This window comes from Tamandua tetradactyla, chromosome X, assembly GCF_023851605.1.
Source record: "Tamandua tetradactyla isolate mTamTet1 chromosome X, mTamTet1.pri, whole genome shotgun sequence".
Classification (NCBI taxonomy): Eukaryota; Metazoa; Chordata; class Mammalia; order Pilosa; family Myrmecophagidae; genus Tamandua; species Tamandua tetradactyla.
The window spans coordinates 43,113,919-43,131,462 of record NC_135353.1 but is presented as its reverse complement, the minus strand read 5'-3'; the positions used below and the strand labels follow the sequence as shown (position 1 = coordinate 43,131,462).

Below are 17,544 nucleotides of genomic sequence, written 5' to 3'. Positions count from 1 at the left end.
GTTCCTAGGCTCCCTTGTTTACAGCCTCTGTTCTTGTGGGGGTTCCTCACTTTGCTTCTCTGGGGCTGGATTTCATCTCTTGGCTTCCCCTGGCTCTCTCCAGGTTCTGGCTTGCTTAACATCTGATGGTAATGTCTACTGGGCTCCATACATCCATGTTTCTGTTCCCCACATTTTGGCATCAGTGTCAACTCTGCTTTGAAGTTTCTGTCAGCTCCGTAGTTTCTGAAGGCTCTCTCCAAAATTTTTCCCCTTTTAAATGATTCTAGTAAACTAATCAAGACCCACCTGGAATGAGTGGAGTCACATTTTTATCTACTCAAAGGCCACACCCACAATTGGGCATGTCGCATCTCCATGGAAATAATGTAATCAAAAGTTACTGCCCTTCAATGTCAAATTAGGATTAAAAGAAATAGCTGCCTACACAAAATTTAGTCAGGATTAAAACATGGCTCTTCTAGGGTACATAACATTTTCAAACTGCCACAGTCTGGAATAACATGCAAAATCAATGCTAGAATTCTTCTCTCCAATATCCCCCACACCAGCCTAAGCTAACTTTCATTATATTATAGTGTTGAAGAGCATGGACTTTGAAATCAATATAGACTTCCATTTAAATCTCAGATCTGGCACTTGGTGGCTGTGTGGCCTTAGGCAATTTATGTAACTTCTCTCCATGGTCATTTCACCACCTCCAAAATGGGAATATTATAATCTATTTAATGGAATATCAGAGGACTGGAGAGAGAAAATGTCCAAGAATGAATTAAGAGGGCAGAAGTCCAGGAATGTATTTCACATAGGCAGCCCAAAAAACAAGACTAAAAACAAAGCAAAACCAGTTACCACAAATCTTAAGAAGATAAACATTGTGAATGATGAAAAAGTTAACAGAGTAAATAAAGCTTTTGTATATAAACAAAAATAAATTGCACACTTCTTAAAAGGCCTTTCCCTTGAACCTCTGAAGAAACAGCTGATTTCTCAGCAGCATCATGAAAACAAACCATTTAATGTCGATGAGGCTACAAGATTAATGGCTCAGTTGCAGTACAGTGGTGAAGCATCAAATTCCAAAAAATCAATAAATTAAATTTTTATACAAAAAATCTATTTCATGCATTTTTTAAGTGAAGATAGTAAGTTAGTATTTGTAAAGAATATGCTGTTTGTGTATAGTGCCCAGCACACAATGAGTAATCAATAAATAGCATTAGGTGCTTGACAAATATTTAGTGACAAGATTGAATAAATGTAATTGCACAGAAAGCTATCTTTACTCATAAAAAATATTCAGGTGTAAGAATCATTTAGAGTTTATTTATTCTTAAGTGGCATGAAAACTCTGATATCTGCTCAGCAGGTGAAATTTATACCAGACTCAGATTATTGAGACATATGTAAGTATTCACATTCAATTAATCAAAGATTGCCATAATCTAGTCATTCCCAGAACATTTGCCTCTGAATTTCATTATGGTGTATGAACATTAGAAAAGTGAATAAGTTGAATATCCCTTCCTTGCAGCTCCACATCGTAGTTGGCAGTGCCATCATAATCTGATCCCCAATCCCTGCTCAGGGAAACTCTGCTCAAGGATGAATTTGTGTTGAGGGTTATGGATAAGAGGTTCAAAATTGAATTTTTTTTACATTTTCATTAGTGAGAGCAAATTTATAAAACATAAAATTCATTATTTTAAACAAGTGCACATTCTGGTTGTTTTTATTATTTTCACTATTTTGGGGCACCATCACACTATGTAATTCCAGATCATTTCATCACCCCAAAAAGAAACACTGTGCCCATTAAGAAGACATTTCCCCCTCTTCTGTGCCTTAGAAATGTTAGTCTACTTTATGTTCATATGAATTTCCCTATTCTGGATACTTTGTACATGTCGATTCATAAAATATTTGACATTTTATGTCTGGCTTCTTTCACTTAACACAATGTTTTCAAGGTTCTTCCAAGTTGAGCACTTTTAAGAACTTCTTTCTTTTCATGGCTGAATAATATTGTATTAGATGGTCATATAACATTTTGTTTATTCACTCATCAGATGATAGACATTTAGATTGTTTCCACTCTTTGCTATTATGAATATTTCTGCTATGAACATTCATATACAAGTTTTTGTTTGAACATATATTTTTCAATTATTTTGGGCATATGCTTAAGAGTAAAATTGCTGGGTCATACAGCAATTCTATGTTTCATTATATGAAGAACCACCAAACTGTTTTCCATAGTGGCTCCACCATTTTACATCCCTACCAGCATGTACAAGGGTTCCAATTTCCCCACATTCTTGTCAACATGCATTATTTTCCATGTTTTTTGTTCTAGCCATCCTAGTAATGTTGAATTGGAATTTCATAATGGTTTTTATTTGCATTTCTCTAAGGACTAATAATGTGAAACATCCTATCATGACCATATTGGTCATTTGTACTTCTTCTTGGAGACATGTAAAGTATTTTGCTCATTTTTAATTGTATTGCTTGTCTTTTTGCTGTTATATTGTAAGAGTTATTTATGTGTTCAGACTAATACCCCCGATATATGATTTGCAAACATATTTTCCATTCTGTAGGCTATCTTTGCACTTTCTTGATAATGTCTTTAGTTACAGAAAAGTTTGAATTTGATAAAGTCCAATTTATCCCTTTTCTCTTTTGTTGCCTGCTCTTGTTCTGTTAAACGTAAGAGTCCGTTGAAAAATCTAAGGTCACAAATACTTACTCCTATGCTTTCTTCTAAGATTTTTATAGCTTTGGCGCTTATATTTAGGTCTATAATCCATTTTTAGTTAATATTATATATGGTGTGAGGTAGAAATCCAATCATTTTTATGTGGATATCCAGTTGTCCTAGCACCATGTATTACACTTGCTCTAAGCCAAAAGGTTGAGAAATTATCCAGCACCATTTTTAAGGAATATTCTTTCCCCATTGAATCAGTTTAGAACCCTTGTAAAAAGTCAGTTGGCTATAGGTGTGTGTGCTTTTCTCTGGATTTTCAGATTTATTCCTGGTATATATGTCTATCCTTGTGTCAGTACCGTGTTGTCTTGATCACTGTAGCTTTGTATTAAGTCTTAAAATCAGGAAATGAATCCTCTAATTTTGTTATTATTTTGCAATATTGTTTTGGATATTTGGGTTCCCTCACAATTCCATATAAATTTTAGGTTCAGTTTGTCCATTTCCATAAAAAAGACAATGGTAAATTTGATATAGATTACATTGAATCTGTAGATAAATTTTGGGAGTGTTTTTATCTTAACAAAATTAAGTCTTCCAGTCCATGCATACCAGATGCTTTCCATTTATTTAAGTCTTTTATAACTTCTTTCAATAAGGTTTTGTGGTTTGAATATTCAAGTCTTCTACATCACTGGTTAAATTCAAACATACACCTGCCATTGTTTTTGATGTTTTTGGAAATGAAATTGTTTTTTTAATTAACTTTTGGATTGTTGATTATTAGTGTATAGAAAAACAACTGAGTTTTCATATATTGATCTTGTTTTCTTGAACCATGCTGAACTCACCAATCATCTCTAAAAGAGTTTTTGATGACTGTTTGGGAATTTTTTATATAGAATCATGTGAAATGTAAACCAATATGGTCATATAAATATGATAAAGGGCATGTGTGAAAAATCCACAGCTAATATCAAACTCAATGGCAAAAGAGTAAAAGCTTTACCTCTAAGATCTGGAACAAGACAAGGATGCCCACTGTCACCAATGTTATTCAACACTCTTCTGGATATTCTAGCTAGAGAAATAAAAGGCATCCAAATTGAAAATGAAGAAGTAAAACTTTCACTGTTTGCAGATAACATGATCCTGTATGTTGAAAGTCCTGAAAACTTTACAACAAAGCCACTATAGATAATATAAAAATTCAGCAAAGTGGTAGGATACAAGATCAGCACACAAAAATCAGTAGTGTTTCTATACACTAGTAACGAGGAACCTGAGGAAGAAATAAGGGAAAAAATCCTTTTACAATATCAGTCAAAAGAATCAAATACCAAGGAGTGAATTTAACCAAGAACATAATTGATCTATACACAAAAAACTACAAAATATTGCTAAAAGAAATCAAGGAAGATCTAAGTAAATGGAAGGACATAATATGCTCATGAATTGGAAGACTAAATATAGTTAAGATGTCCACCCAAAATGATTTATGGATTTGATGCAATAATAATCAAAATAACCATTTACTTTGCACAAATAGAAAAAAACAAATATCAAACTTATTTGGAAGGTCAGGGTACCCCAAATGGCTAAAACCATCCTAAGAAAGAAAAATGAAGTTCGAGGTCTCACACTACCTGACTTAAAGCATACTAATAAAGCTACAGTTGTCAAAGCAGCATGGTACTGACATAAAGGTAGATTTACCAACCAATGGAATCTAATTGAGAGTTCAGAATGATATCCTCTCATCTATAGACAATTGATTTTAGACAAGACAGCCAAGTTCATTTAACTTGAACAGAGAAGCCTCTTCAACAAATGGCACTGGGAGAGCTGGATATCCATACCCAAAAGAATGAAAGAGAATCCATATCCTACACCATTTACAATAATGAACTCAAAATTTATCAAAGACCTAAACATCAGAGTTAAGACCATAAAACTCTTAGAAGAAAATCTAAGTAAACATCTTAAAGATCTGTGGTAGGAGGTAGTTTCCTAGACATTACACCCAAAGCACAAGCAATGAAAAAAAGAAATAGATAAATGGGATCTTCTCAAAATTGAGTGCTTTTGTTCATCAAAGAACTTTGTCAAGAAAGTAAAAAGACAATCTACTCAATGAGAGAAACTATTCAGAAACTACATATCTGATAAGGGCTTAATATCCAGAATATATAAAGGGATCTTACAACTCAAAAATGAAAAGACAAATAACCCAATTAAAAATTTGGTAAAAGACAGGGACAGACACTTCCAAAGTGGAAACACAAATGACTGAAAAGCATGTAAAAATATGCTCAACTTCACTAGCTGTGAGGGAATTGCAAATCAAAACCACAATGAGATACCATCTCACTCTACTATAACAGCTATTATTTAAAAAAAAAAGAAAATTACATGTGCTGAAAAGGTTGTGGAAAAATAGGTACACTTATTCACTGTTGAGGGGAATGCAGAATTGTGCAGCTGCTGTAGAAGCCAGTTTTGTGGTCCCTCAGGGAGCTAAAAGTAGAATTACTGTACGATCTGGCAATCCCGTTACCAAGTATATACTTGGAAGAACTGAAAGCAGATACATGACTAGACATTTGCACACGAATGTTTATAGTGCATTATTGATGGTTGCTAGTAGATGGAAACAGCCTAAATGTCCATCAACTGATGAGTGGCTAAAGAAACTGTGGTGTATACATACAATTGAATATTATGCAGCTGTAAGATGTAATAAAGCCATGATGCATGCAACAATATGGATGAACCTTGACATTATGTTGATTGAAATAAGTCAGAAATAAGGAAAAATACTGTATGGTCTCACTAATATGAGCTAACCATAATGAGCAAACTCAGTGTTACATTTGAGAGCACAAGTTATCAGGAGATAGAAAAGGATAGAGATCGGGCAATTCATGCTTAAGGAGTACAGATTATTTAATGAGGTTTAATGTAAAAGTTCAGAAATGGATAGAAAATACTGTGTGATGTGACACAACATGTTAAGTGCTATTAACAAAGCTGAGATTATGGTGATGACTGAATAACTATGTGATTATACCACTGATTGTATGCTTATGATGTATTTTATGGTGTTTAAATAAAACTATTAGAAAATATATAGTTTTATTTCTAGCTTTCAATTTTGATGCCTTTTATTTATTTATCATGCCTAATTATATGGGCTGGGACTTCCAGTACAAGGTTGAATAGAAGTGGCAAAGTGGACATCCTTTTCTTATTCCTCATCTTAAATGAAAACCTTTCAGTCTTGCATCATTGAGTTTATTTTTGGTGGTAGAATTTTCATAAATGTCTTTATTATGTTTATGGAGTTCTATGTTAGAGTTTCTCCAAAAAATTCATGCCCACCCAAAATCTCATAATGTGACTTTATTGGAAATAGGTTCTTTGCAGGTGTAATTAGTTAATTCACTCATACTGAATCAAGATGGGTTCTAAATTCAATATGCCTGATGTCTTTATAAGAAGACAGAGACTTGGCTACAGAGACACACACAGAAGAAAGATGGCCATGGGAAGACAGAGGCAGAAATTGGTGTTAATCTACCACAGGCTAAGGAAGTTCCTGGGGTACTAGAGGCTGAATAAAACAAGTAAGGATCTTCTCTTAGAGGTGTCAAAGGGGACATGACTATGGCACACCTTGATTTCAGATTGCGGGCCTCCAGAACTGTGAGAATAAATTTCTGTTGTTTTAAAGCCACCCAGTGTGTGCTGTTTTGTTTTGGCAGCCCTTTGGTATACTAGTTTTAAGAAACTAGTATACCTTGTAGTCTTAGTATTTTGAGTGTTTTTTAGCATGAAAAAATGTGTTGGATTTTATCAAATTACTTTTCTGCATCTAATGAGGTAATTACATAGCTTCCTTCATTCTATTAACATGGTTGCTTTATATTGATTGAGTTTCATATTTGAACCATACTTGCTCTCTTGAAATAAATCCCATATGGTTATAGTGAATCATCCTCTTAATATACTGGTATATTCAGTTTGCTAATATTTTGCTGAGGATTTTTCAACTGTATTGATAATGGCTATTGGTTTGTAGTTTCCTTTTCTTGTGACACCTTAGTCTTCCTTTTGCTATCAGAGTAATGGTGGCCTAATATGATGAACTAGGAAGTATTTTCTCTTCTTCTACTTTTAGAAAGAGTTTGAGAAGAATGACATTAATTCTTCTTTTAATAATTGTTAGAATTTATTGATGCTATTTGGTCCTGGGCTTTTCATTGTTCAGATGGTTTCAATTACCAATTCAATGTCATTGTTGTGGTGGGCCCCTTCAGATTTTCTACTCTTCTTGAGTCACTTTTGGTATTTTGCATGTCACTCAGAAATTGTTCATCATGTCAAGGTTATATAACTTTTTGGCACACAATTATTCATTATTATCTTATAATCCTTATTTCTGTAAGGTCAGTAGTAATGACACCGCTTTTTTTCTTGCTTTTAGTAATTTGAGCTATATCTATTTTATTCTTTGTCAGCTTAGCTAAAGATATTTAATTTTTATTGTTCTTTTCAAAGAACCAGCTTTTGGTTTCATTGATTCTATTGTTTTTATATTATCTGTTTCATAATCACTATCTCATCTTTATTATTTCCTTCCTTATTTTGCTTTAGGTTTAGTTTGCTCTTCTTTTTCTAGTTTCCTAATGTGGATCATTAGGTGATGATTTTAATTTTTTTATATTTTAATGCAGATATTTACAGCTATAAATTTCCTTCTGAGCAATGCTTTTAATACATGCCATAAGTTATGGTATATAGGGTTTTTGTTTTCATTCATCTCAAACTACTTTCAGATTTCCCTCATGATTTCTTCTTTGAACCACTGATTATTTCAATGCTTTTAAAACATTTCCACATATTTGTAAATTTTTCAAATTTCCACTGTTATTTATTTATAATTTCATTGTGCTGTTATAGGGGAGCATATTTTTTTTCTTTCAATGTTTATAAATTTATAGAGATTTGTGTGGTACACAAACATAATACTGATCCTGGAGAATGCTCCATGTGTACTTGAAAAGAATGTACAATCTACTTTTGTTGTGTGCAGTGTCCCATATATTTCTGATAAGTCTAGTTGGTTTACAATATTGCTCAAGTCTTATATTTCCTTGATAATCTTCTATGTGGTTGTTTTATCCATTATTTAAAATGGGATATTCAAGTCTTCTATATTGTTGGACTATCAATTTCTCCCAACAATTCTCTAAGTTTTTTTTCCATTTATTTTGGTGATCTGTCATAGGTGTATATGTGTTTATAATTGTTATATATTCTTGAAGATTGATACTTTATCATTATGTAATGTAACAATTTTTCTCATAGAACCTATTTTTCCTGATACTAAAATAGTCACTCTTAGTTGCAGAGGCCAAGGAACTGAGAGGCAGAAAGCTGGAGCCTGGCTCAGAGGCGCAGAGCCCTCAGGAGTGCACAGATGGGAGCTGGGGACTAGAAAGTAACCAGGCTGCATTCCTTGGGCACACTACCCCACCAGTGCAGTGCAAAGGACTGGCGACTCACCCCACACCCCACACACCCATACGCATCACTCACTCCCATTCCCCATGCTCCAAGCACCCCTGCCCCACCAGCCCCCAGTGCACACACCTGCCACACACTCCCACCCCAAATGCAGCCCAACCCACCTCTTCTGAACCCCTCCTGAGCACTACCTCCCCATCCCTGTTCCTTCCAGGCTGTTGTCAGAGAATAAAGGCTGCGGGCATTGACCTCAATATCCAGGCTACCACTGTCACCCTCTCCCCCCACACCCTCACTCTTCCACCCATAGTGTCACACAGCTTCACCCCACTGCACCCTGAGCTCTGTGCATCAGTTTACGGGACTCCTAGTCTGGTGCATGCGCATGACCCCAGTCATGTCCTTCAGGTCTGAGAAATTCATTTTTTGACACTCTTAGACCCACACATGCACACAGGCCCCTAATCTCATCATTCAGCTCTGAGAATTTCAGTTTATGGCTTTCCTAGAACCACACATGCACACTGCCTTCAGCCACACTTCCTAGCTCTGAGAAAGTGCTGACTTGTGCTGTGGATCACATCTACCCCCACCCACAAAGGCATAACACTGACCTGCTGCCACAGATCTATGCATGCACACAAAGGGCCCCACACCCTAGATGAATGCACACCAGGGTCATGCCCCCCAGACCATTGCACCCACACAGCTACATCCTCTCTGGCCACTGGGCACTTCTATTCACAAACATCACTGTAACATCCCCAGCCCGCACCTATACCCACCCTGAAGCAAGTTACTGAACTGAGTGCACCACCCCATACCCTGCTCCCTGCTGTACATCCATCCTAACACAAGGCCTTAGACTACTGAAAGAAATCATCTCCCAAAGTAAATCAATCAAGATATTTACATGCAACAAAAACAACAGAAGATAACTAAGCATGTCACAATGCAAACAGATATAGCCCTGCCTAATGACCAAATTGAAACACCAGAGAAGACACAGACATTGGAACATCAAATCAAAGATGTTCATACAACTCTACTTAGTGAAATAAGTGGGATGGCAAATGACATGAAAGAGATCAAGAAGACAGTAGAAGAGCATGAAGAGGAATTTGAAAGAATAAATAGAAAAATAGCAGATACCACAGAGATTAAAGACTCTACTGACCAAACAAAAAACACACTAGAGGCACACAACACCAGATTTGAAGTGACAGAAGAAAGAATAAGTGGCATGGAGGATAGGATAAGTGACCTCAAAAATGCAAAGCAGAAAATGGCAAAAAAGAGGGAAAACTTTGCATTCGTTTCATGGAAATGACAGACAAAACAAAGTGCACAAATATAAGAATGATTTGTGTCCCAAAAGGAGAAGAGCAGAGTAAAGGGCTAGGAAGAGTAGTTGAGGATATAATGGGGGGAAACTCCCCAATCCTTAAAAGGGACATAAATATGCAAGTCAAAGAAGCCAAAAAAACTTCAAACAGAATAAATCCAAATAAGCCCTCCCCAAGACACATACTAATCAGTCTTTCAAATGTTGAAGAGAAGTAGAAAATCCTTAAAGCTGCAAGAGAAAAGCAATCTACTACATACAAGGGAAACCACATAAGACTGAGTATGGACTACTCAACTAGCACCATGAAGGCGAGAAGGCAATGGTATGATATATTCAAGATCCTGAAAGAGAAAGTCTTCCAGCCAAGATTTCTGTACCCAGCCAAACTGCCTTTCAGAACTGAGGGAGAGATTAAAGTTTTCACAGATAAACAAGTCCTGAAAGAATTTATCAACAAGAGACCAACCTTACAAGAAATACTAAAAGAAGTTCTGCCAGCTGAAAAAAAAGGAGAGGGAGGTCTGGAAGAGTACCACTAAGGGTAATTTAAAGAAAACAAAGAGAAAAAGGAAAAAGAATATATATATGACAAATAAATTAAAAAGTAAGATGGTGGATTCAAGAAATGCCTTTTCAGTAATAACTTTAAATGCTGATGGACTAAACGTACTAATTAAAAGGTACAGATTGGTAGAATGGATTAAGAAGCATAGCTCAGCTATACACTGCTTACAAGACACTCATCTTAGACACAAGGATATAAGTAAATTGAAAGTGAAAGGATGGAAAAAGATTTTCCATGCAAGTTGTAAATGAAAGAAAATAGGAGTAGCTATACTAATATCAGGAAAAATAGACTTTAAATTTAAAGACATCATAAGGGAAAAAGAAGGACACTACATACTAATTAAAGGGTCAATTCACCAAGAAGATATAACAATCATAAGTGTTTGTGCTCCAGACAAGCAGCTTCAAAGTACATGAGACAGACATTGGCAAAAAAGAAGAAAGAGATAGATGTTTTGACAATAATAGCAGGAGACTTCAGTACACAGTTCTCCTCTATAGATAGAACAACCAGACAGAAGATCAACAAGGGAATAGAGAAGTTAAATAACTTGAAAAATGGATGAGACCTAACAGACATATATAGGTTATTGCACCTCAAATCATCAGGATATACATTCTTCACTAGTGCTCATGGAACATTCTCCAGGGTAGATCATATACTAGGGCAAAAAATGGGTCTTTGTACATTTAAAAACATTGAAATTATTGAAAGCACTTTCTCTGATCAGATAAAATGAAACTAGATATCAATATAACCACCAAAGAATGAGAGTTTTCACAAATATATGGAGATTAAACAGCACACTCTTAAACAACAGTGGGTCAAAGAAGAAATTGCTAGAGAAATCAAGAGCTATCTGGAGATGAATGAAAATGAGAATACAACTTATCAGAACTTATGGACTGTGCTGAGAGAGAAATTTATTGCCTTAAATGCCTATATTAAAAAAAAAACAAGAAAGAAGAAAAGTTGAGGACTTAGCAACACACCTGGAGGAACTTGAGAAGAAATAGCAAACTAACCACAAAGGAAATAGAAGAAGAGAAATAACAAATATTAAAGCAGAGAAAAATGAATGGGAGAACAAAAGAACAATAGAAAGAATCAATAAAACCAAAAGTTGCTTCTTGGAGAAAATCATTAAAATTCATGGGCCACCAGCAATACAAAGAAAACAAGAGGGAAGATGCAAATAAACAAAATCAGAAATGAGAAGGGGTGCATTACCACAGACCCTGAAGGAATGAAATAAATCATAAGAGGATACTATGAACAACTACATGCTGACAAACTATACAACTTGGATGAAGTGGAAAAATTCCTTGAAACACACAAACAAGCTACACCGACTCAGGAAGAAATAGAAGAAATCAACAAACCAATCCCAAGTAAAGATATTCAATCAGTCACCAAAAATCTTCCTACAAAGAAAAGCCCAGGGCCAGATGGCATCACAAAAGAATTTTATCAAACATTCCAGGAAGAACTAACACAAATCCTGCTCAAACTTTTCCCAAAAATTGAGGAAAAAGGGACTCCACCTAATTCATTTTATGAAGTCAATATCATTTTAATATCAAAACTGGGTAAAAATGTTATAAGAAAGGAAAAATACAGGCCAATCTCCCTGATGAATGAAGACACAAAAACTCTCAATAAATTATTAGCAAATCGAATCCAACAACACATTAAAAGAATTATACACCACAACCAAGTGGGGTTTATATCAGGAATGCAAGAATGGTTCAACACAAGAAAATCAATTAATGTAATACAACACATTAACAAATTGAAAGGGAATCAATCATTTTGATTGATGCTGAAAAAGCATTCTACAAAATTCAACATCCTTTTCTGATAAAAACATTCCAAAATGTAGGAATCAAAGGTAACTACTACAATATGATAAGGGGAATATGTGAAAAACTGATACCCAGCATTGTACTCAATGGAGAGAGACCGAAAACTTTCTCCCTAAGATAGGAATGACACGAGGATGCCCACTGTCACCACTGCTATTCAACATTGTACTACAAGTTCTAGCTAGAGCAATCAGGCAGGACAAAGAAATAAAAGGCATCCAAATTGGAAATGAAGAAGTACAACTCATTATTTGCAAATGATATAATACTATACTGGAACATCTTGAGAAACCAACAGCAAACTTAATTGAGCTAATAAACAAATTCTGCAAGGTGTAGGGATATAAAATTAATGTGCAAAAATCAGTAATGTTTCATACACAAGCAAAAGCCCAACTGAGGAGTCAGTTAAGGAAAAATTTCCATTCAAAATAACAACTAAAAGAATCAAATACTTAGGAATGAAGTTAACTAGAGATGTAAAGGACTTGTACACAGGAAACTGCATAACATTGTTAAAAGAAATCAAAGGAGATCTAAATAGGTGGAAAGACAAGCCCTGCTCATGGATAAGAAGGCTGAATACAGTTAAGATGTCAATTCTCCCCAAATTGATCTACAGATTCAACGTAGTACCAGTCAAAATTCCAACAACGTACTTTGAAGATTTGGAAAAGCTAATTACCAAATTCATCTGGAAGGGAAAGAGACCCTGAATTGCTAAAAGCATCCTAATAAAGAAGAACAAAGTGGGAGGATTAACACTCCCTGACTTTAAAACCTATTATAAAGCCACAGTTGTCAAGACAGCATGGTATTGGCACAAACATAGAAACATTGACCAATGGAATCAATCAAGAATGTAGAAATAGGCCCCCAAATCTATGGTCAATCGACTTTTGACAAGGTCCTCAAATCCTCTGAACTGGGACAAAATAGTCTTTTCAATAAATGGGCATGGAAAAACTGGATATCAATAGCCAAGAGAATGAAAGAGGACCCCTATCTTACACCTTACACAAAAATTAACTCAAAGTGGATCAAACACCTAAGTATAAGAACTAGCACCATGAAGCTTCTAGAAGAAAATGTAGGGAAACAGCTTCAAGACCTAATAATAGGAGGTAGCTTCCTACACTTTACACCCAAAGCACAACCAATAAAAGAAGAATTAGATAAATGGGAACTCCTCAAAATCAAATGCTTCTGCATCTCAAAAGACTCTGTGAAAATGGTGAAGAGGTAGCTAATTCAATGGGGGAAAATATTTAGAAATCACATATCAGACAAAGGTTTGATTTCCTCTAGAAACAAAAAAAAAATCAGACAACTCAACAACAAAAGAACAAACAACCCAATTATAAATCTCTAAAGATATGAATAGGCATTTTTCTGAAGAGCAAATACAGAGGCTCAAAAGCACATGAAGAGATGCTCATTTTCAATGGCTATAAGGGAAATGCAGAACAAGACTACAATGAGATACCACGTCACACCTATAAGAATGGCTGCTATTAAACAAACAGGAAACTATAAATGTTGGAGAGGACATGGGTAAATTGGGACAATTATGCATTGCTGGTGGGACTGTATAATGGTGCAGCCACTATGGAAGACTGTTTGGTGATTCCTTAGGAAACTAAAGATTGAGTTGCCCTATGGTCCAGCAATAGCACTACTTGGTATATACCAAGGAGAGCTGAAAGCAATGACACAAACAGACATTTGTACATCAATGTTCATAACAGCATTATTCACAATTGCCAAAAGGTGGAAACAAACCAAATGTCCATCAACAGACGAGTGGATCAACAAAACGTGGTATATACATACAATGCAGTATTATGCAGCAGTATGATGAAATGATGTCCTTAAGCACATGAGAAGATGGATGAACTTTGAGGACATAATGTTGAGTGAAATAAGCCAGACACAGAAGGATAGATACTGTATGATTTCACTTTTATGATCAGCATAAAGGTATAATCAAAGGCTTATAATACAGAATATAGCGGACTTAGATATATAGAGAAGCTAGAGATGGGTGAAGTATTAGCTAAGGGGGTTGAAAGCCAATGTAAGTGAATAGATAGGAGTAAAGGTGGTTCTCTACTGAGTTTATAAATAATATTACCATATTGAAGATGAACAAGATTGAGGGCAGTTATATAGACATATGTGTCCCACTGATTAACACTAGAAATATGAATGAGTTCTTGTAAGAATTACTTCAAAGATATGATTCATGCACAAAGAGTGTTTAAGTTCAGGGTACAGGGGGAAAACTGCTATTGCATGCTATAAGCTATGTTTAAAAGGAAACCATCCATACTACCACAGCAACAGCAGAGGTAAAAATGGGTGGTGGGACAAGAGTTAAGAGGAGATTTAGAGGTCCTATTTGGTGAGGGTGTGCTTATTGGTTTTCTTTCTCTTACAAACAATGAAATTATCTAAAATTGAGAATGTTGCTAGACTGCGGACTTTGGGCACTATACTTGATGCCTGATAAAGGCAGGTGGCTAAAGGATTCACTAAATGAGTAGATTGGTGAATGATGGTGTATACTTATGAACGAAGTTAGTGCTACTACAAAAAGGAGCAAAATCGTGAGGCATGCAATGATGTGAATGAACATGTGGGATATTTGGTGATACAAAATAAGCTGGAAACAAAAACACAACAATTGTATGGTCACCTTTAGAAAATGCTAATAAGAAAACAGGCTGTTTAATATATAAAACGATATTTATAGATAAGATCGAAGCTGATCAGTTTGGGGTTAAAGTAATTCAGAACACAGGGGTAAGAAAGACAGTGTCTATATTTTAGTAACACATGTACTCTTTGAGACCAATGGAAGAAAGTTTTATTTGGTCTGGAACTTAAATTTTCTGTAGTGCATAATCTAATTTAACCTATCTCTATAGTTCATTTGAACCGAAACACAAGGAGCCCAGAAAAAGAAAGAGGTCCTTTAATCCTGCATAGATTATTGTATTGCCTGGATACATCCTAGAGAATATTAAGCAGATAAAAAAATTATTGGCAAAGTCCCTTGAGGTATGGGATAAAGAATATGGAATTATTAAACCTTACCATCAGGGAATCCTCTGACACTGTATCAAGATTTAGGGGACACCCAAGTCAATAGGCCATGCCCTTGATCATGAGGCTTACTCGTGTGAAGCTTATGTAGGGAGTGGAGAAGCTTAGACTACCTATAGGTATGCCTAAGAATTACTTCTGGAGGACCTCTGTTGTTGCTCAGATGTGGCCTCCGCTCTCTAGGCCCAACTCTGCAAATAAAATCATTGCCCTCCCCCCTACATGGGACATGACATCTAGGGGTGAAAGTCTCTCTGATGATGTGGGTGATGACTCCCAGGGATGAATCCAGCCCTAGCACTATGGGATAGCAATTCCATTCTGAACTAAAGGGGGAAAAGAAGTGTAACTAATAAAGTATCAGTGGCAGAGAGGGCTCAAATAAAGTTGAGTGGCTGCTTTCAAGGTTCCTCTTATGCTAGCTTCAGTTGGACCTTGCTACCTATCGTAACCTGCCAGCCCCCAACCAAAACCATTCCAGAAAATCCTAAAGATCACCTAGGGCAATATATAAGATTCCACAAGTGTTCCATATACTAGAGTCACTTTCCAGAAACCTACAACTTCCAGATGGGTCCCTGGTCCAGAAAAATCCTGAAACCTAGAAGGCCCATCTTCTCCAGAATATCAAATAGTTCCATCTCCCTACCTCATATTAGTGACAGACCATTCCAATATGAAAAATTTAGAATGACTATAGCCCAAATACCACTAAAAAGTGGGATGGAACAATCAAAGGTGATGGTGAAGTTATACAGAGAAGATAGGATTTAACAAATGAATATGAATGCTGAATCATTTAATTGATATCTCTTTTGGTCTCCAGTATCTTAGAGCAGCTAGAAGTAAAATTGTGGAATTGTAACCCGTGTCAAACTCTGAAATATGTTCTACAACTAATAGTGGTGTTGTCTTTTGAAATTCATTGCTTTTTTGTATATATTATATTTTACAAAAAAGAAGTAAAAATATTTTTATTATGACCATAAAAAGATATTTAACCCTTCTAACCTCTTTTATCCTGGAGTAGATAGTAGGAAAAATCTTAGAGGATTGTAGGGTAGCCCATGATAAACTCTGGGATCTGTCCTGTAACTACTTCTAGAAGAGTGCTTTGAAAACTATTGCTTTTTTATTTCTTTGCTTTGATTAAATGTAATACTATACAGTAAAAAAGTTTTAAAAAATAGCTACTCTAATTCTCTTTTTGCCATTCCATTTGTATGGAATATCTTTTTTCCATTATTTTACTCAAGCTGTTTGTGTCTTTCAATCTACGTTAGTCTCTTAAAACAACGTATAGTTTGATAATGCTTTTTTAATATGTTCATTCTGCAAATCTCTGCCTTTTAATTGGAGAGTTTAAGGCATTTATGTTCAATGTAATCACTGATAAGGAAGGACTTGCATTTGCTGTTTGATGTTTGTACGCTATATGACTTTGATCTATTTCAGCACTTAATTCCTTCCTTAATGCCTTCTTTTGTATGAAATACATGTTTTCTAGTATACCATTTTTTGTTTTACATTTTAAGTTATTTTCTCAGTTTTTGACCTGGAGTTTAAAACAAACATCTTAATTTATAACAATCTAGTTTAGATTAATGACAATTTAGTGTCAATAGTGGGCAAAATTTTCACATATATACACTCCTTATGTTGTTATTGTCAAATTTCCATCTTTTGACACAGTCACTGAGTACACTTTGTACGTGACAATTTGCTTATTTTACTGCCTTCAGGATTTTCTTTGTCTTTGGACAGTGTGATTATGTCAGTGTGAATCTCTTTGAGCTTATCCTGCTTGGATTTCATTGAAATTCTTGGGTGTGTAGATTAAGATTATCAAATTTGGACGTTTGGGGTAATTGTTTCTTCAAATATTCTTTTTGACCCTTTCTCTTTTTCCTCTCCTTATAGGACTCCAACTATGCCTGTGCTGGTGCTATATTTGCAAGGTGCCAGAATGCAATGTACCAGAAACAGAATGGCTTTTTAAAAAGGGGAATTTATTAAGGTGCTAGTTACAGTTCAAAGCCTGCAAAAATGTCCCAATTAAAGCAAGTCTATAAAAATGTCCAAATTAAGGCACCAAGAAGAGGTTATTTTCACTCAAGAAAGGCCAATGAAGTTCAGAGTTTCTCTCTCACCTGGAAGGTCACATGGCAACCTCTGCTAGCTTTCACTCCAAGCCTCTTGTTTCATGAAGCTCCCCTGGGAGCGTTTTCCTTCTTCATCTCCAAAGGTCGCTGGCTGGTGGACTCTGTGGCTCTCTTCAAAATGCTCCCTTTTTTAAAGGATTCCAGTAAACTAATCAAGTCCCACCTGGAATGGGTGAAGTCACATCTCCATAAAATCAAAAAGTTAATGCCCACAATTGTGTGTGTCACATCTCCATGGAGATAATCTAATC

The 17,544-nt window shown here is 35.5% G+C and overlaps 1 protein-coding gene across 1 annotated transcript; it reads left to right on the top strand.

Annotated features, from left to right (window-relative positions):
- Nucleotides 1-757: 757 nt before the first annotated feature.
- On the top strand, nucleotides 758-1,099 carry LOC143671792 (ribosomal biogenesis factor-like). The gene is made up of 2 exons (XM_077146959.1): nucleotides 758-877; nucleotides 995-1,099. The coding sequence occupies exons 1-2, from the start codon at nucleotides 758-760 to the stop codon at nucleotides 1,097-1,099; spliced, it is 225 nt and encodes a 74-aa protein (XP_077003074.1).
- The last annotated feature ends 16,445 nt before the right edge of the window (nucleotides 1,100-17,544 follow it).